The sequence below is a fragment of the Gigantopelta aegis genome, chromosome 8, assembly GCF_016097555.1.
Source record: "Gigantopelta aegis isolate Gae_Host chromosome 8, Gae_host_genome, whole genome shotgun sequence".
NCBI lineage: Eukaryota > Metazoa > Mollusca > Gastropoda > Neomphalida > Peltospiridae > Gigantopelta > Gigantopelta aegis.
This window is the reverse complement of record NC_054706.1, coordinates 48,647,077-48,668,722: the sequence shown is the minus strand read 5'-3', so window position 1 is coordinate 48,668,722 and position 21,646 is coordinate 48,647,077. Positions and strand designations below refer to the sequence as shown.

General features: G+C 34.9%; 1 protein-coding gene across 1 annotated transcript in view; it reads right to left on the bottom strand.

The window, feature by feature from the left end:
- Positions 1–1,818: 1,818 nt before the first annotated feature.
- LOC121378739 overlaps positions 1,819–21,646 on the bottom strand; it is a 64,183-nt gene continuing 44,355 nt past the window's right edge. The window contains exons 6-7 of the mRNA XM_041507030.1: positions 17,118–17,199; positions 1,819–1,982 (exon numbers count right to left, since the gene is read on the bottom strand). Coding sequence (XP_041362964.1) covers positions 17,129–17,199 — 71 coding nt within the window. The 3' untranslated portion in view covers positions 1,819–1,982; positions 17,118–17,128. The remainder of the gene's footprint in view (positions 1,983–17,117; positions 17,200–21,646) is intronic.

The following is a 21,646-nucleotide window of genomic DNA, read 5'->3' as shown; positions in this document are numbered from 1 at the left end:
TCAATCATACCCATCGTTCGAAGTTCATTTTCTCGGAGGCGTGGCATCACCCTGACGACAATCAGATACCAACAACAAAAATGTATTTCTGAGAGATGAGAATCCATACAATAGTTTTAGAGTCCAATGATAAGAAAAATGATGTCAAACAGGCGCACGTGATAAAGAATGCTAGTAATACAACTTGTGATCACAATGCATGAATAGCTCGTGCAACCGACAGAAACACCGCTGGAATATCGAAGGGAGTGGTTACACGTTCATTTACTGAAATATTTATGACCAGATTCCAAGTAAATTATATTCTATATGCAATTATTTCGTGCACGTGAACGTTTTACGGCAAGTATATAAATACTCTTTGCGAGGTTCAGACACAGAGAGCGAGAGATGCAGGAATAGAGAGAGGGGGTGGGGGTGGGAGGGGCAGGCAGTTATGCAGGCAGGCAGAAACAGAGAAAAACAGATACGCTTGCCATATCAAAGGATAACAGCTAACTTTATTAAGATTCAAACCTTCCTTAATGAATTGAAATTTAGAGAAAAATGCCATATTAACCGTAAACATGGTTCATACAGGCAAGGACCCCATAAAATTCAAGCACTTTTCAAGGACCTACCTTATGTTTTCAAGAACCATAAATACAAACGTTAACCAGCCTTTTCGAACAATGTTTTTTAATAGAAAATGTATGTTTATATAGACAGTACTTTCTCAGACTTGAATAACTGAGCTATGCTGAAAGCTTGCAGTATCCGCTTTGTTTTTTGTGTGCTTTTCGCTGTTTTCGTGCGATTTGAGTGCGCGCTCGCCCATGACGCCAATGTTAATATCCTTGCGACAACAGGAATACGCGGCCTTTGACACGTCCTTACTCTCTCTGATCCACGCATATTTTCGACACCACGTTTTGTTAAAACCACACTTGGTTTTTTTTCGTGAATCGTATGACGGCCATTCAACGCCACGGCATGTTTAATTTGTTCTACAATTTGAGCACACTGGAAGATGACCGCCCCCCACTCTAAAAAAAATTCAAAATCTAAGTGATTCCGTGTCGTCTCGCCTGACTATTGTTGCAGTTCTCAACACGAGGCTATTACACTCGTCAATAATCGGTAAATCTCGGCTGAGGCATTCGGAAGATCTAGCATTTGTCCCGGAATGGGCCGAGTACATTCGGCCGAGCTCAATTCGGAATTTTTTTATTTATTCTATTAACTTTTTTACCAGCTATTTTCACTGCCCATTTTTACCAACCCCAATCCCGAGTCGCGCCACCGATCTGGAATGAAAGTGCTAACACGGAGTAAAAATGCTAAATTTCTTTCGAGTTTGTTCCGTAATTTCTGGTTAAAAGGCATTCGGAACATAGATTTGTCCCGGAATGAAATTCAAGCACTTTTCAACACGGAAGTAAAAATGCTTTTCCCTGGTTAAAATGACATGAAATTCAAGCACTTTTCCCCCAAAAAGTGAAAATAAGCACTTTTCATTTCAAACTCCTAAATTCAAGCACTTTTCAAGACCGTGCGAACCGTGGTAAACTATTACCGAATGGATGTGAGAAAAAGAAACCCAACATATGCAGGCATATGGGATAGAAATGATACAATATTGGAAATTTCGAGACTGGAACTCGTTGCAGGTCGACATTTCTTCGACATCGGGTGTAGTATTTGTATCCCATATGACTGCATATGATGGTTCCTTACATTCGTTTTACCTCATACAATAGAAACCACGACTGTAATATAGGTACGGTAACTAGTCTTAAGTGGTTGGAACGCCACCGACAAAATAAAACTCAAGAGACATTTTGTTTTAATTTTTAAAACACGTAAAACAATGACATTAATATCAAGACAAAGATTAGTAACGGAAAATATTCATGAATATTTGTAAAATGTTTCTAGTAGCATTTCTTTCTTTTCCTGTGTGATCACCGTGTTCTTCATCGTGTGATTCATGCTGCCAAACACTGCAAAAGAAATTGACAATAACAAGTTAATAAAATTCCGTTAGTTCTTACACTTAGAATATCAAATTTCGGTGTACCTAATAGACCACTTCGGATTATTTCCGGTTTAGCGCAATGAATTCTAGGAGGTCACGGGTCAATGTTGCCTAGTTTTGACAGCGGGAATCAAGAAGGCCTATATGTCATTTACTTCCTGGTTCGAAGTTGTTGGGGTTTTTTTTTTAACGTTATAAAATACTGAGAATATGTGCACCGACTGCAGATATAATCAGCTATGGTGTTATAATTATTTTCTAGACAAATAAATTCCAAACAGTCCACCAAATGCAACTCATCCCGGTATGAATTTGCTCTACCTCAACATTTATATATCTGCCGAGTGGTTATTATTGCAGAGAGAATTTTTTTTAATTTAAAGTTACATTCTCTGGTTACCATATTGTAACATCATGTATAAATATGAAATACAAGCTCAAATGCACTTTTAAAAAACTCGTGTGTTCGCTATGAACGGAGATCGTCAAAAGTATACGCTCGATTCGTCGCCTGTGCAAAGCACAAACGACAGCCTGTTGTCAGTTTCAGTTAACACGTGCGTTTGCCCATTTCAAATTGTAGGCTTCCTCTCAAAAAATTAAAAGAGAAATCTTGCGCTGTACGAAGAACGTTCGGTTGAGGATACGTTACTAGTCTTTCGTTAAAACCGGTTTGATCTTGACGACGTATTATCGACAATCGTACCTTCCTATTTCAGAATTAATATTTTATAAAGTGTTAGTAGAACTTTCAAAGTTAAGTTTGTATAAAACATTGATCATGTATATATTTTTTAAATAAAATATACTAAAGTAGACATTTTCACTTCTTAATTTTATGTGTTAAAATCAACAAATTCAAATAAATATTCTTTTGTTTGGAAAGGGTAAAGTTGGTGTGTGTGTGTGTGTGTGGGGGGGGGGGGGGGGATTGGTGTTTAACGACATCAAAGTTAGTAGTCCATGGGCCAGATACCGACCCCCCCCCCCCCCCCCCCCCGGGATTTTTGGAGACAAGTATTTTTAGATACCTCATTATATATGAATTTAATATCTGCTTGTCTGCAGCAAAAATGTTGGTGGATTAAAACAAATATTGCCATTTAAATGGGGGTACCATTGCACATTTTGTGTCTCAAAAACACTATATTGAAACATTAAATATAGTGATAAAAGTTGTCATCCATATATATTTTTAAACAGATTTAAGGCCAAAATTAATGATATTCATCCTATACTAGATGTTAATAGTAACAAACCAAATAACAATGCAATGTGTGGTATGAATAATGATATACTCATCGGCAAAAGTTAAGCAATGCCTGAAATGCATTATTTTCTATATTTACACATATTTCAGGCTGCTTGAACCTTTTACTATTAAAAATTGCACTGTATTTAATATATTGAGGCAGCATTATTCAAATATGGTTCAGTATATCTGCCTATACTATACTCAACAAAATTAATTAAGGCCCAACAGATATTTTAGCATTTTCCTTTAAATATGGGGGGAAAGAGAGATACAACTTCTTCTGTTCAAAGTTGTCAGCATTGTGGCATGTTCTTAAACTTAATGACTTAAATGACAATTTTGAGGGAACACAATGACAAAAAAAACATTCTGAACAAATGTGTAACAAATACTTGCCTAATGCTCATTTCAATATTTTTCATAAGTATGTGAAATACCCAGTGGGGTTTTTGTGTATAACCAGTAAAGGTTTACTGAAACAATATATAGAAGCCATATATATGACCAAAACATGCTAAAATAATATGACAGTAACAAAGAATTATATTATAATATAAGAAAGTTTACTATAATTAATTTTGTTGAGTATACATGTATGTGCATCAATATTATGAATATGTCCCTGTTTACTAAACACCAGTGTTAAACATTTAAAGCATCAGCACAGAAGTTCATCTTATACTAGTCTGTGTTTGTAATAATTTTAGATTTTAGATTTGCCTTTGTATTTATATTGTGCTTAACTTATGCTGAGGTGTATATAATTAGTTTTTACATCAAATATTGTCTAGGAAAGTTTTGACTTCCTTTCATATTCCTTTGCATTTTCATGCAATTAAAATATGTCTGTCATGTCCACAATTTCAGGTATTCTCCTTCTCCAGACTCTGCTCTGGTTCCTCCATCAGTATGTCCATCAGCGCGCTCATAGTATAATATCACTATTTCATCTCTAGTGTTCCTCCTACAATTTCTCAGCCATATGACAATTTGGTTGGGGAATAGCCTGGACTGCCTGGCATGACTGATACCAAATGACAACTTAGCCATTTGTTCTCTTTATGTGCATTCTCAGAGCATTCTCGGTGAATACATACATGTAGAGTGGAGAAGGCCGATTTATACTCTACTGTAGTTCAATATTATCATCCTCGGTTTGGCAACAAACATTTCCAGATATTTCTCAAGTCATGATATTTTTGTATGTTATTCGCGCCTGCACTCCCATAGAGAAGGTATATGAAATGATCTGCTTCTTAAATATATGAACATCAATTTTTGCTGAACTTCCATAAGCTAACAACATTTCAAGGACGTCTTGGTGTTGCTTGAGAATATTCAAAACCTCCAGTTTTCCATTCTGCATAAAAGCACTGTTGGTATCATAGCCAGTAATGGCAAGCACAGCTGGAATTGCTAATTGGTGTCTTCCCTGCATCCTTAATGATACTGTGGACATCTATAAGATGCCTCTTCATGCCAAGTTGAGTGTATACAAATTTTCGTATCTTGGATGGTGAACTGGCAGCAATGTGCTGACATTGAAGTATAATATTTGTTTCTGCATCTTCGTGTGTACTTTACAACACCCCCAGACATGGTTTGCGTTTGAAACATGTACTTTGTCTCACAAATAGAATCCTCTTCCCAAGAAGCTGAGGGCAGAGTTTTCTTTTTTTCATTTAAAAGGTCTTCCAGTCTCTTAAGACCTTTGTAGGGATTCCTTAGACCAAGTGTGGCTTGGAAGAACCCCTTTCACATGAGAAATTTAGTGCCAAACCACGAATGCTGTTATTATGCTACTGTGGATTAGTTGCAAACCTTCCATCCAGTAGATATTCCCTGAAAATATACTGTACCAATTGAGCAAATTGGAAGAGAGCAAACTGCCATAGTCTCATATGGTATTAGTCATATCACAAAGTCCACCTGGGCATTCCTCAACCACATAGAAATGGCTGAGAAATGTCCAAAGAAATACTGAAGCTGAATTGGATGGTTTGTGATCTGATAATTAAAGAGCTGTTGACATATTGAGGGAGGAACAAGAGCAAAGGCCCAGAGGAAAAATAAGAAATTACAGATATTGTGAACATAATAGACATTATATTTGAGTCAGATGATAAGACTGAAATAGGAAAGAAAGTCAAGTGCTAGATATGCCTGATGACTATATCTGATGTCAGTTATATAAACCTAAGCATAAATTAAGCACAATTTAAATACAAATATGTTTTTTAAAATAGTACAAGCTTCTGTGAGATAGATGAATTGTAAATGTTTTAACACACATGCCGAGGAAAGGTACTTATAATTGGCTGGTACTAAGAACAGAGGGACATCTTCATAAATTTGTGAACATAGTATATAACTCCATATACTTAACCATATTTGAATAATGAAGCCTCAATATGTTATAGAAAAAAGCCAGGTCAATTTGTTTTTTTAATAATAAAAGCTTCAGGCAATCCTAAGTATGTGTATACATAGAAATTAATACATTTCTGGCATTGCTTACTAGTAACTTATTTTGAGAAGTATATAATTATTCATACCTCATATTATATCAGACCTGTCAACCCTCCCGGATTCCGCGGGAGTCTCCCGGTATTTGATAAAATCTCCTTTCAACTGTGCGGGAGACAATTTCTCCTTTTAAATGACATTTTTGTAAGCTTAAAAAAAAATCGATCCTCTTTTGTCAAAATAACATAAGGGAAGTAACTCTGCCTTTTTTCTCCTTCGGTAAATGTCGACTACTTTCAGTTTCTGAAAATGTAACAAGACGAATTGTTCCGACTGTTTAACCTTTGCCGAAGTGAGAATTGTGGGATAGCCTATTTATTTTGTTCAAAAAGCACATGGAGTTTATAAAATGACGTGTTATTATAATGTTTGTTGTCATCTTAATGATTACGAAGCGTGTTGCCGCTAATTCAACAGGCTGTGTATTGACATTCAGTGTTGCCATATATAAAACTATCCAATTTAGTTCTAATAACACCTCTGAATTGTAAAATGTCTTCCCACTGCAACTAATGCAACTATGACGAATCTGAACTGCCAGACTCCCGTGTTGACAGCGATACACACGATGCATGTTAAAATCACATGTCACAGCAAGACAACGAAAAGACCAATTAACTGTATAAACATACTTCTTTCAGTTAATTTTGTATGTTTGTGCAGTAAAATGTTGGTTATAAGGGTACACTTCAAGAAATTATTTTTGTACAATTAAAAAATGTTGTGTTTGACGTTGACATAAAGTTACTCACGAAAAAGGGTATAATTCTGGTATATTTCATACAATGGCCGTAATGAGGTTTTACTTATGATTAATGAAAATACAATGTTTATTGCATCATTATAATGATTATAAATAAGTACCATGCCATCTTTCCTCATTATAGTAAAAATTGAATATTAATTTATATAAACTTGTCTTTGATACTTACATATGTAGGTACACTAACCACAAATGATAATGTAACGCAACCTGTAAAGCTGTAAGTGTAATACCGTAAATGTACTAATTAATTTTTTAATTTCTTGTTCATCTTCTTAACATTTTGGGATTAGATTCTTTTTTTTTTTAAATATGTATTAAATCATAATATTTAAACTTAAAAAAAAAGAAAATATTTTTTTATTTTTTTTTATTTTTTTAATGCCAAGATCTAAGGTTAACAAGTATATATGACATTATATAGTATTCATATAACTTATTGTAATACTGTTTTTTTTTAATCTTGCGATTTTGGGTTAAATTGTGTGAATTAAAAAAATCTCCTGCTTTTTGACAAAATCTCCTGCTTTTTCAACACACACCTCCTGCTTTCTCTTGACTAAAGGTTGACAGGTCTGTTATATTGTTTTGTAATTGTTATTAACATCTACTTTAGAATAAAAGGAAGGATGTAGAAATAGAGAACTGTAAACTTCACATATATCATATTTGAGAATGAAAGTTAGATTTTTATATTGCTAGATATTTGCCTGATGACAATATTCTATGTAGATATCAATTACATACACCAAAACATAAGTTAAGCATAATATAAATAGAACTGCAATTCTAAAATATTACAAAAAGCAACAAAAAATCTAACTATTGTAAGATGAACTGTTGTGAGATAGATAAATTGTATATGTAATGCAGACTTGCCTAGAATGGTATGTAAATTCACTTTTTATGTTTGTAAGACTTGTGTGTAATATAAAAATATTTGAACTATCCATGTAAATGGTTTAGACAGCATGTACTGCACCATATTTAAGTAATGCTGCCTTCAGATATTAAATACAATACAATAATAAAAGGATCAGAATATTTTAGGTACAGTATGTATATATACACATGTACATTGAGAATTACGTATATCGGGAACTGTGTAACTTTTGCTGGTGAGTATACCCCCGGTACTATATCCATACCACATATATTGCATTCCTTTGTGGTTTGTTATTATGAACATGTAATTTAGCATGAATAATTTGGTCTTAAACCTGTTCAAAATATGTATGCATGTTAACTTCAACATTGCCATGCAGTTTTTTCATATACTATGTTTGTAATACTCGGGACATTTCAAATTCATTGACTCACTATGCTTAGTCAGATGTCAAAAATGTATTATTTTTTGGTGGAATACATTCACCAGTAACCCAGCTTTAAAGTAAAAGCAGTGATATAGTCCGGAATTATTTTCAAATATTTTTGAAAATTATGTGGAACATTCACCTTGATCAGAAAATTGCCCTGTTAAAAATAAATAGGGTGCCTACACTCAAACGTGCCCTACAGGCACACCCACCAACAGATTGCCTGCAGACAAGCTGATTTGAATATGTCTATGGATAGACTTCAAAGATATATTCATCTTGAAAAATCCCTATTGGGGAGGGGGTGGGGGGGGGGGGGGGGGGGGGGGGGGGGGGGGGGGGGGGGGGGGGCAATAGTGGGCCCACAGCCCACAGTCTATAGATCATATTGATTTAATAATCATCCAATGCCATACAACCGTAAATAAAATGTTCTATCCTTCCTTCCAACTGCTGTTGGATGTCTAACATTTGGTAATTTTGACATATAATCTTAGAGAGGAATCGGGTGCATGTGCAGGGGGAGGGTATTGGAGGTTGAAACCCTTACTTGCCCAAGCTTAAAAAAATTGAAATGTATTTTCTGGGGGACCATGGCCCCATATAAACTTCGCTCAACACAGTCTATAACCCCAACCCTGCTGAAATCCCTGCATACACGCCTTGGAAACCCGCTACATTTTGTTTTTAGAAAAAAATGTACTTGCCACAGGGCAAGTGCCAATCAGATATTCACTTGCCCCATATATTTTTCCACTTGCCCATACTTCTTAGGTGACCAATTGTGTTACTCCTATTTAATTTCATACAGTGCTTAATAATGTAATAATCTTGAAAGTAATTAGTTTAATTGCACAAATAAAGAATGTTGCCAGTAGGTTACAACACTTACCCAGGAAGTACTATATGTATATAATGTCTATATTCAGTAGTATCCACCGTCTTCTCTATTTGTTGATTTAAACTTTATTTTTTAAATAGTGTCCATTTGTTGATTTAAACTTTGTTATATGTTTGGTAGTGTCCACTTATTCATCTAAATATAATTATTGTGTCGATGTATATCTTAGTGACCACTTGTTGTATGGCCGTGGATGTGGTGAGATCCCTTTCCACTTGTGAGCCATTCTTTCATGGCTGGCATTGGTTCAAAAATGCTTAGGGATTTTGGCCCATGTGTCATTATTATGAGTATATTATTTGACATTTTCTCCGATTATGGTGTAGGGCTAATGAAATCTTAACTTCACCTAACCCGTTCATTTTACACGAATGTAGGTTTACATTTGCAAAGTACTGAAAGACATTAAGTATGTTCTGCTACAAGGTTTATTATATCTAAACTAAAATATCTTGCAACTTTTATAAGAATACAGTTCATAATATTTATGCTTTGTTCAAGTGAACTCGGAAATTATAAACTTGCTTTATGCCCCCATTCATTTGCAAAGAGCTGATTCCAGAACCATGTTAAAGTCTAATTTAATGTTAATATGACAATTTTAAAACGACGTATCCCACCTCATATACCATGTTTGCAAGGATTAAACATTATGACTGCACACACAAGGCAAGTATACTTTATTTTTGTATAAGCTGTTTCCAAGTTTGAAGATCATCGAACCGATTACTTGTACAAATTCAGTCAAACATTCAGTGGCGGAAATTACCGATCTTAGTCGATAGTAAAAGGGGAATAACTCTAAAGTTGTTATCAAACTTTTCAATACATTGTTTTCCATTTAGGGTTAGTTTTCCTTAGAGCAATGTAAATGCTAGGACGATCTGAACTCTTTCCAAAGGTTTTACCGAGATTTGTAATAAAATTAAAACAAGTTTTAGATGTTTCATTACCGGTAGTCACTTGTCATCAGGCATATGCAGTTAACATAATTATTTGCCCGGCATGAAAATTCCACTTGGCACGGTCGTCGGGCGATGGGGTTTTTGATCCCCTGGATAGCATCGAAAAGGCGATAGTATATTAGATAGAAAATATCTTTTAAAACCAAAACAAATCGTTACAGTGAAAAGGCCGCTCGCATTTGTATCCACCTATAACCTGGAGAACCCCGATATATATATAAAACGATTTTGTCAGAATTGCACATTTTAAAACAAAATGAAAAAATGTCATCCATACTAGACTCTATTTCAATTATAAATAGTAAGCAAAAACTTGAAAAAGATACTGACAAAAAAATTAAAGCACGACTATAATTAACATAAATGCAGTGTTAAAAAGTGTAACCGAAGTAACTGTGGTACATGCCAACATATTATACAAGGCACACATATAGAATTCAACCACAAAGGTTTATTTTGGGTACACGGGGATATGGATTGTTCGGTTAACAACGTTATTTATATAATTACATGCCAAGGTTGCAAAGAACAATACATTGGTCATACCACTCAGCTCAGAGCCAGAGTATGTGTACACAAACAACAAATAAAACAACCAGAAACAAGATGCATACCCTTGAGTTCACATTTAAATACATGTGCGGCACAAAAAGATATTAAATTTACCATTCCCCCATTTTATCACATAGATACCAATGATGAAATGAAAAGAAAGACAAAGGAAATGTATTTTATTATAAATTTTGTCTACTTCTTAATTCCCTTACCGAAATGACTTATATTTTTCACTTATAAGTGAAGTATAAGTCGTTAATACTTTTCAAGTATAAGTGACTTATAAGTAAACGATTAGGATTTTGTATGCAAATGAGGTATCACTTATACAAAGTATATGTGACATATAGGTGAAGTGTTAACCATATATATAAGTGAAGTGTAAGTCATTCGCTTATATTTAACAGAAGTATTAGATATATATAAGTGACTTATAAGTGAAGTATAAGTGATTCACTGATATTTAACAGAAACTGCTGTATAAGTAAAGTATAGGTGAAGTATAAGTGATTCACTGATATTTTACAAAAATGCTGTATAAGTGAAATATAAGTGAAGTATAAATGATTCACTGATATTTACAAACATTGCTGTATAAGTGAAGTATAAGTGATTCACTGATATTTAACAGAAACTGCTGTATAAGTGAAATAGAAGTGAAGTATAAGTGATTCACTGATATTTACAAACATTGCTGTATAAGTGAAGTATAAGTGATTCACTGATATTTAAAAAAAAGAAGACTATAAGTGAAATATAAGTGAAGTATAAGTGATTCACTGATACTTCACAGAAACTGCTGTATAAGTAAAGTATTGGTGAAGTATAAGTGATTCACTGATATTTTACAAAAACGCTGTATAAGTGAAGTATAAGTGAAATATAAGTGAATATCAAAGGCTGTGGTATGTTCTGTCTTGATCATATAAAAGATGACTTGCTGCTTTTGAAACATGTAGAGAGCTTCCTCTGAAGACTATGGGTCAGAATTAATTATCAATTTAATTTTTTACATCCAGCAGTTGGTGATGAACTAATCATTAAACAAATGAAAATAGGCAGCAATCTGTCCTTGGAGGCCAAATTTCAATATTCTCGGGCAATTGCTGTATTAATGCCACCGCTTACACACCCTATCTGTAAACTAGCTGTCCACAAAACATAAAAATTGAAGCACAATAGTCTTAACAAACAAAGTGATGTTTCATTCTGACTCACTAATATATCTGAACAGTATATGCAAACAAATATTTTATAAATACTATATATGGGCAATTCCACGGTAACGGAATTACGAGTTGGAGAGATATTTCAGGCATTAAACTCAGCTAGTCCACATAAGAAAAATTATCATAATGATGTAACTATGTAATACACTAGTACTGCACTAGTGCTTGTCATGGGCAGAAGTGAGACTCCCTACTGCAAGTTGTAGTGCATTAGTACTTAATTTAAGTTTGGTAACGGAATTACGTAAAAACGGACACCATTTTTACGGGCACCGCAAAACATCTACAAACTCTGTGAAGTATGATGAAATAATTATTTATCTTCATGATGGAATGATCTCCTAATGACTTGTGATTAACAAAATAGAAATTATATTACAAATTATCTTTTCATAATTTGGTTGTACAACATTGAATGCCGGTAACGGAATTACACAGTTCGGTAACGGAATTACCGCTCTGAATTTACTTTTGAAAAACAATATTTATTTACTTTAAATTTGATTTGCAAATATGTTGCATAATTTTAAAAGTTAAATAATAATTCAGTATACTTGTTTTAAGCATTCATACTAATATTTCAAATGATAACTAGTTTCAATATCGGTAAAATGTACACGTACATGTATAGAAGTGGAGATTTAAACTAGCACTAAACTGTGTACATATTACATAGTAAATGTTTAAAATGTTTGACAGCAATTGAAAAAAAATTCTTGAACAGACATTGTTAATAACAAAGAGAATTACACCAGGTCAGAGGAACACAGGCCAATTAAAATTATATAAACTGACCGTCAAACATCTAGATTGTAATACGGTAAGTGAAAGATATTATGCCTAATAATAAAATTCCTCATCTATCTGAGGTTATGATACCAGTATTTTCTTTTTTGGCCAACCAAACCTGCCATCTTTCCATTTTAAGAATTCTACTCAGATCAGATTTCCTTGTAAAGACAGCAGTAACACTATAAAACGGTTGCTTTCTTTTTGTCCATTATATACATTTAAAAGCATAATGTTGGTAATTAGAATGATACTTTCCATTTTCTGGATATCCTGTCATTTAAATATAAATTATTAAATACATGTACAGTCAATAAATGCCTTTGGATAAAGTAACATTAAAGTTTGCTTCAAGTAGATATTGTTATGTTACATTTCCACTTTCTGGACCCTATATATGTCTTGAAATAGCGGCCTGTAAAAAGTGAAAAGAAGTCTATTTTTAAATCTTGCAAGTGAAATAAACATTCACCTGCTAAAATTAGCTAAAAATCGCGTCATTTTTCAAAAAACAGATGTACGTACAATCATTTCATCTTCTATTTAGCTGAGGCCGAGCTCATAATTCTGTTACATTATGCTCTTCGTTAAATAAAAGCAACCATTACGTAATTAATAATTATCAATCCCCTTCTACTGCACTAACGTCATAATATGTATGACATCATATTTAGCAGTTCCTTTCTGAAGATAAGATGAAACATGACATATTGTATACTCTCACCCTGTTGAGTCGTTGTCTCTATTAAGTTGTGCCATTTGCGATTTTACCCCTTTTTAAAGTAATACACCACCTACCGTTTGTTTACGTTCCAAGTCTCACAGTAATTAAGATGTGTAGACAGTCAAATAGCTGAGAAATTTTAAGTATATCCAATTATTTGTTACATTTTACCTTTAAAAAAAAAAAATTCTACAAAATAGGTCAAAAACACATGACCCGTATGACATTTAAAACATTTGTAGTTTTCGTAATTTATGGCGATCATGCCCAAAATATATATCGAAGTGTCATCTGCATGTGCATGTTTATTTTTACGCATTAGTGAGTGACGTCAGTAAAAATGTGAGGTCACACGTCAATAATTTTTTCATGCAAGCAAATAAGGGCACTAAAATTTGAAAATGTAAACTAAGATATAGATCAATACAGTTTTACATTACAAATATGACTATTACTACAGTGTATATAGTGAGTATTATATCTGAATAAATATTTTTAAAATATTTAGATAAAAAATACAATTAAAAATAACCAAAGCTATTTAAAAAACAAAAAAGAAGTATGTCCCACCTTATCTTGCAAGCAATATTTTAAATCACCATGCAGCAATCTCCTAACTGCTAAATCAATGTTTTTCATAAAAACAGTTCCTTTTTTATTGATTTCTTTCAGACATAAATTCAACCAAGCAAATTGCAGCTATATACTTTGTTCTTATAATGTTTTGCGCTTCTACACTTGAACATAATAAATAACACGACTCTATAGAGTTGTTTTTTCGTTTAGTGAGCGGGGGTAGACCAATTGTAAGCATGTGTGTACTTTTGATTGCATCAAATATGTAGATTTTTCGGCACTGTTGGTTCAAGTAACAATTCAAAAATTTATTTGACTAATAATTATAAAAAATTAGAAAGCAGTTTTAAAATATACTAATACAATTATTAAGTACATGTACCTCGATTCACCAGGGTCCCATGCTAAAAGGAGAACATTTCTTATAATTATTTTTAAATACATATATATAATTCTGTACACTTGTTTTCTTTTATCATTTGTATATATATATATACATGTATATAGACTGTCTAAGAGAAAACCTGTCTGAAGTTTCAGACATGTTTAACCAAAACTCTACAAATCAGTTATTTTGTGAAGACTGTCCCAGAGAATCTTTGTCAACTTTCAAAATACTCAATAAAAATGCTAGGAGAAATACATGTTAAATGGTTTCGCAATATTTTTATCTATCTTAAATTTCATAATACAGTTTATATTTTTTCAACAGTTGACACACATTGTGCATTTTCTTTTTTGAAGTGTTTTGTTGACTTTGGTTATTAAAAAGCTTAAAATATGTCTACCTTAAAGAATATGTGTAGTACATAGTCCAACGTATTTGCGATTTAAGAACAGCTTGGATTTTGCACCAAATACCGAATTATGATGTATGTACTATTCTTACACACCCGTTGGTGAGAACGTCATGCGTTATTTTTGATAATTATACATAGTTGTTTTTTGTTTAAGCTACTGTCACACCTTGCCGGATAGTGTTAATGGACGTCCAACGGAGAGCAAAATTTTCAATCCATTCTTCTCCGTTCACATACGATTCCTGTCCGTTTGTCGTTCGACGAATGCGTTCCTTGTCAGGCAAGGTCCGGCGAGGTCCGTTCAATCCAGTGGAAAGTTTTGTGCATGCACAAAACTTGGAACGGACTCCACCGGGCAAAGGCGTCCGCCGGTTGTACAGTTGTTGTGCGCTGGGCATGCGTTTTGTTCGGAACTCGTGTGTTCCTTGTCCTGTACTTGTCAGTTCACATTCGTTGATGTCCGGTGGACGTGACTCGCGGCTGGACTACTACCTGACATGCATCGGATGAACCGGAGGTGTACCGCATGTTCAGCGGACGATTACCTGATAAGGAACGCATGGGAACTGATGAATAACGGATGTGTAACAGGGTCCACAGAACAAAACTGACGACTTCAGGAAAAGTACAGTATAAGTACCATACATGTAATGGGTCTTCACTGGGTCCGAAACGTACAGCGACGTACATCCTCTGGGGGTATATAATGTAGCTTCCCCGTCTCACTTCCTCAAGACCTTTTGGGACCGTGAGGACCTTCATGATGGAGTGTTGTGTGAGACTCCGCCTGCAGTATCAAATGGCCCTGATCCAGGCACAGATTGACCTGCTAGATGCCAATCTCAACATCTATGTCCATGTAGAGAACAGAAGGAGGAGAAGGGGGCAGCGGAGATGGTGGTCTAGGGCATGGCTGGGCCCTGAGAGACTGCGACAGTTTGGTCAACTCATGATGGAGCTGCGGAGAGAAGACCAGAAGGCATTTGTCAACTTCATGAGGATGCCCCCAAAGATGTTTGATGAGCCAACTGGAGCCTAATGATATGTGCGCCCTGTATTCAGGTCAGGTCATAGGGCTTTATGTGCACATTCAGAGCAAGCTGTTGTAGCGCACGCCTGTCTTGGGCACAAGAGCCGGATTTGGCCGGCTCCTCCGTCCAGGACAGGAAAGATGGGGAGGGGGAGGGACCGCACTAGTGGCCCGACCGTGGTCGGTAGCAGGTGGAGGGGAGGGGGGCTGGGTTTGGGGGGCAAGAATTATGCCAAAAGAGAAAAGGTGCGCAAGTTTAATTGAGGAATTTGGGGGCAAGTTTGAACAGTCGGTCAAAAAAAAAGTTCCGGAGCTAATATAGGTTTTGACATTAGTGAATCGAGAGTAGCTCATTAATTAGACCTCTATGATGCTGTGGTGTCTCCCTAGGTTGCCCATAGGGCCCTTAAAAGGGCCTGACCGCTTCTGGTCGTTGCATGACAACCCAGGGGAGACTTGGCCCTATGTTCGATTCATCAGACTATTTATACCCGTTTTTTCCATCACGTGACCTGTACAAATATGTTCGAAGAAAGTTTTGTCAGTTTCTCATGTGTTCCGCTTTCGTTTTGACCGGATCTTGTCTGTTACTCGTACGGTAATGTCCATTACAGTGGCCGGTAATTGTCCTGTACTTGTGCATTCATTGTGCATGTTCTTCCATTCGAAGGGCCTCGAGCAGCAACGGAGACGACTTTCACCACCGGATAATTTTCTTTCGCTCCGTTGGACATCCGTTAACGCTATCCGGCAAGGTGTGTCAGTAGCTTTACACACGTACGTGTTAACATTTTCCAGAGATACGACTGTCTGCTCCTAGATGATGGCCAGGTCACCAATGCCTTACATCCAATAAAACAACAGCAATATGGAAATCATTTACACTGTGAGGTATAGTTAACCTGACAATCATGTGTCTGTGATGCGTAAGTCTGCTACAAGTGCAACGGCTGTAAATAACTTTTAGTCGAAAAAGATGTTAAAATTTGCTTAAAACCTTTTTTGTTTTAAGAAATGGAATAATACATTCGTGTCTGTTAGATACCATTTATCACAACGTATCAAACTCCCTTTTGTTTGTTAGATACATTTTAAAACAACTCGTTGTGAGATAAATGGTATCTAATGGCCACTCGTATATTATTGGCCATTTATTAATCATTGGTTAAAAATGTTTACCAGGGATGTGTGTGAAAAAGTGTTCTACCATTTTGTCATGTTTGGCTGCAGGTTATACATGTACATGTATATATATATGGCTAAATGTTACATTAAAAATTAAGAAATAATAATAATTCGTTAATTTTTGGAAGAATTTTTCACCCTTGACTTTGTATAATTCAATATTATGTTTAAATGATGCTGATGTAACAATGGCTGCCTCATTGGAATTTGCCAACAAATTCACCACTGTCACTTGTTTGGCTGGTAGGTATTATTATGCCAGTTACGCTAGAGGGCATCGACCGTCGTACGTCACTTTTGTCCAAACAAGTACACACATTTACACTGTTAACAGATCTCGCAAGATTAAAAATGACCAAAGGTGATGAAAATAACATACGTGGATAACATAATTGCGGCCATGTTGGAATCGCCAAAATATCTATATATCTTATTTACCATTATGAACGTTATTACTATTTAAAACCAAACAACCGGAACACATACCAGAAACTTGTTCACTTGAAGAGCATGGTGAACAGAGTGAGAAAGATGGTCAAAACTGAAGCGGTTACCATGGATCCGCCACCTAGAATGCAACAATGATAATGATTACTGATCAATATAAGTTAAATAATAAATTAAATTATCACACAATGGAACTAAATATTTTTAACAGGCTGGTGAGGGTAAAATGCAAGCACGAGAGACCTTAACATATTTTAACTTCAACAGGCCACTTAAAGTAAAATGCAAGCACGAGCCAATTCATGTTTGACCTCGAGGACTAATATGCTGATCGATGGAACGGTTCTGTCTAAAAGCATTTACAAAACCAACCTGAAAACTACAACTCCAGAGATGACATACGTACATGAAAGAATTTTTATTGTCTTCTCTCACAATATTATTGTTTATGGTTTAGTATGAAACACACATTCATTCATTTATTATTTTAATAAATGTCATAGAAAATTCATTTAAACAAATGAAATGTCATGACTTAAATTTGGGCTTGAGAGATAGCCTCAAAAGATTTAGAAACACGGGTAATGGAATCAAGATTAAGGGCACAATATTTCACGCGAACCGCCGTTCTGTTCGCGTGTCGGTTACGCAAAATAAAATTTACGCGAACCGCAAATCGGTTACATTGTGACCTGTAGACGTTCAGAAATTAAAACTTGCAGACTTCATGATTACAGTAAGTTTATTCATGCAGACATACTACTAGTATTCCGACACATGTTTTAGACTGATTTTTAGATACTTGATGTGCAGCAAACCAGTGGCCAACGGTATATTGCGACCAAAAGCTCCTAGCAGCACTGGAATATTGACCGCCCCACTCTAAGAAGAAATAGGAAGCGGGGTCGGCCCATGACGACGGGACTATACACTAGTCTGATACTCTCTCTCGTTCAGATGGATCCGGTTTCTCAAGATCTGTATTTCAGCACAGCACTACACCTTCAACGTCTATCGACTGTCAATCTAGGGGTTTTCTTGACGGGATGCAACCCATCTCGTCCCTTTAAGCTGTGCACCCAAACGGTCTTAACGAGGCCACTCGCGTGGACATATCGATCGGACTTTTAGATCTGCGTTCAAAATTTTATGTCAAAATTACTTCTTTTTTAAAAATATTATATTATCGGACTCGGGATGGGCGTTTTCGAAACCCTAGTGGTATATGGGCACGTTAAACTAGTTATCATCATCATCATCAAAGGCTCAGTATAGAGTCGAGCCAAAAGTTTTAAAGAAATGTGCACGGACCGCTAAGGCGCCTAAATTATCTGCTGCTATTCTATCTCTAAAGGTATATATGTAGACATAATATTGGATTGCCTATAATTTTACAAAGGTTGAACACGGTTTTAACGTAAACAAAAATGTCACAAAAGCTAAAAAATACTAACATCGCATAATGAGCTTTAAATAACAAACATTTGGAACGTCACTGTAGTATAGAAGTACCAGCGATAAAGTGAAAGTACCATCGCCACCTCAAAATATCAGTGTCAAATTGTGGTCTTTCTTTTTATGTTATTATAAGATTTATTTTTTATTAATCAAATCATGCACCAATGAGTAGCCTGTTTTATAGTTCAGAGGAACTGGACATTTGTTGTTTGGGATTTTGGTGGGGGGTTTTTAAATCTGGTGTATACTAAATTTTACAAATTATCAGTGACAAATGGTAGCCTTTGTTTGTTATTTATATAAAAAAAATTATTAGTCTAATCATACACCAGTGAGTGACTGAGTGTTTTGCATTATTCTTCAGAGGAACCAGGGAATGGGCATGTTTCCTACACATGTATCTATTTTGTTTCAGTACTGGGCTGATATTAAGTCCTTTTACAATGGTGTTAACTACAGCAAGCTGCACAGAGGTTCTAGAACACTGTGCCCGAGAACAATGGTTTTTAGATTCGGGCAACTAAAAATTACTTTTTGCAATCCCGATGGCAAGTGGTGAATAATAATAATAATAATAATAATAATAAATCTACAACGCTACGATCGTACGAGAACAAAGGAAACATCTACAAGTCACTTCTTTCGATTTGCAAATTACTTTTTGCGATCCCGATGGCAAGTGGTGAATAATAATAATAATAATAATAAATCTACAACGCTACGATCGTACGAGAACAAAGGAAACATCTACAAGTCACTTCTTTCGATTTGCAAGCATTAAAAACTGTTTTATAAAACGTTTTCTTTTGTATTTTGTTTTAACTTTTATGTTTGAGCTAAAAATTATGTATTTAAAATATAATTTCAACGTAACTTTGAGGTAACTGATCAGGTAATCCACAGGTTACGCAAATATAATTCACGTAACCGAACAATTGGTTACCTAGGTAAAAACCACGTGAACCGACTTCCGGTTACCTCAGATTTCGAAATATTGTCCCCTGAGATTTTGAGAGATTCATGGCTGCATTTTGAAAAAAGGATTTTTGAAAGGTACTCCAACGGTGTGGTTTAGAACACCCAATCACCCATCCACCCAATCACACTCTGACCGACATTAAAGTCCAGTTTGGTACAGGATTGAAATACTCGTAATCAGCAGATGTTCCAGAATTGGGATAAGTCCACTATAGGCAGAGATACAAGCAACACCATATGTGTTCATTATTGAAATAGGGTGGTGTTACTGTGAATAGTGGGTTATGTGAGACTTTTTGTTTTTACCCAGGCTACTTACAAATGGTCTAAACGGTTTCGCCGCGCCTCCCCAGTGCTGAATGCACGTTTTAGTACACTGAAACGACTAAACCGTAAGCTCTGAATTTTGTACTAATCAACATAGTGATGATAATATTTAACACAAAGTGTCAATTAATTGGCAGGTTTTGAACCCACTGCACTGATTCATATGGAATTTGATAGTTCAGCGTCCTATCCACTCTACCAATGTGACTTCTTCAAAAAATATAAGCACTTTAATGTGTAGCGTGTGCTGTCAAATATTAGGTTTGAAACTAGTGTAACAATTTTGTATACAGCAATTTTTTAACTTGGAAAGATGCTAATGACGCACTCGAGGACTAATAGTCCACCAGCAGAAACGTTGACCCAGTAAATATAATATTTAGAAACATAATCAGGGTTAGTGCCAGGGTTGCATCTTTGAATAAACATTAACAATGGGCAACTGGCAATGGGTTTGGATTTTTAGTCAAAGACTCTCTGCATGCATGCATATCTGCCAGAAAGGAGGTCACCATTTAGATCCTCAGCTGTTTCAGTTGGACATATATATACCAAAGACAGTAACGGAATTACAAACCTATGGTAATGGAATTACATATGTTTACAGCCATATAATTTTACTAATAATGTATGAATTTGAAAGTAAATGTGTCTGATTATGTCCATTAACATATACTCAGAGAATATGAGTTGATTCCTTGATTACATGTATATGAATAATACAATCTAACTTTTTGTTTGTTTTCGGTAACGGAATTACAAACTGATTCTATGTTTTCTAATTTCCCCTAAATCTAAAAAAATATTTTTTTTCATTAAAGTGGATTATGAAGTGTAGTACTTTGTTAGTGGTAAAGCAAAAATACTAATAAAAAGAATATTACCTTCAATTACATGGCTGCTGTACATAAATTCATAGTGTGTATTATGGAAATGTCATATTTTTAGTGTGACGGTATCCTCATAAAATAGCTAAAGTCAAACACATCCATTTATTTTACAATATTTTACTTATCAGATTTGGATTCTCCGGACAATTTTACATTAAAAACAATCTTAATATATAAGGAATAACATGATTTGATTTTTTCACTCCATGTCCACTTTAGCATGGAATTGCCGATATATATATATATATACATGTACATATTTTATTTTTTGGTTTCTTCTTAATTAAATTTAAAGGTAAACATTGAATATTTCAAAGTCTGTTTTAATACAAAAACCTTTTATCATAGAGATTTGATTGAATAGTTTTCTAAACTAATAATTTTAAAAGTAAAACTGGCAATTTAACTGAAAGTTAGTTGTTTTTTTCCCTGAAGTTTCGATTCCCCACACCTGAAACTTGGTAGGCTATGATTCTCTAACTTAGTCTTTAAAAACTAATAGAAAGAACTACATGTTTACATTAAACAATTGCTAATTACATAGCAAATCTATCCAGAGTATATAAAAAAAAGAAAGATTTGTTTTGTTTAGCAGAATATCCCATCTGAATGTTGGATGACATATATCAAGATCGCACTGAACAGGACATAATTGAAGAAAAGGGATGTGAGAGAATCCAATCTAACATTTGAAAATAAATATTATTTATAAAATATTTCTTGGCATATACTGTTCAGATATATTAGTGGGTCACATTGGGAAGAATAAGGCCCAATTTCTCGTTGACCGCTCAAAGCAGCTAGGTTTAAACCTTCGGTCAAGATCAACTAAGCCTAGTTCATAATAAACCATGATTCATTTCAGATCCTATTTCATGTGTGAAATCATTATCTCGCTCAACTAAATCAGGCTGT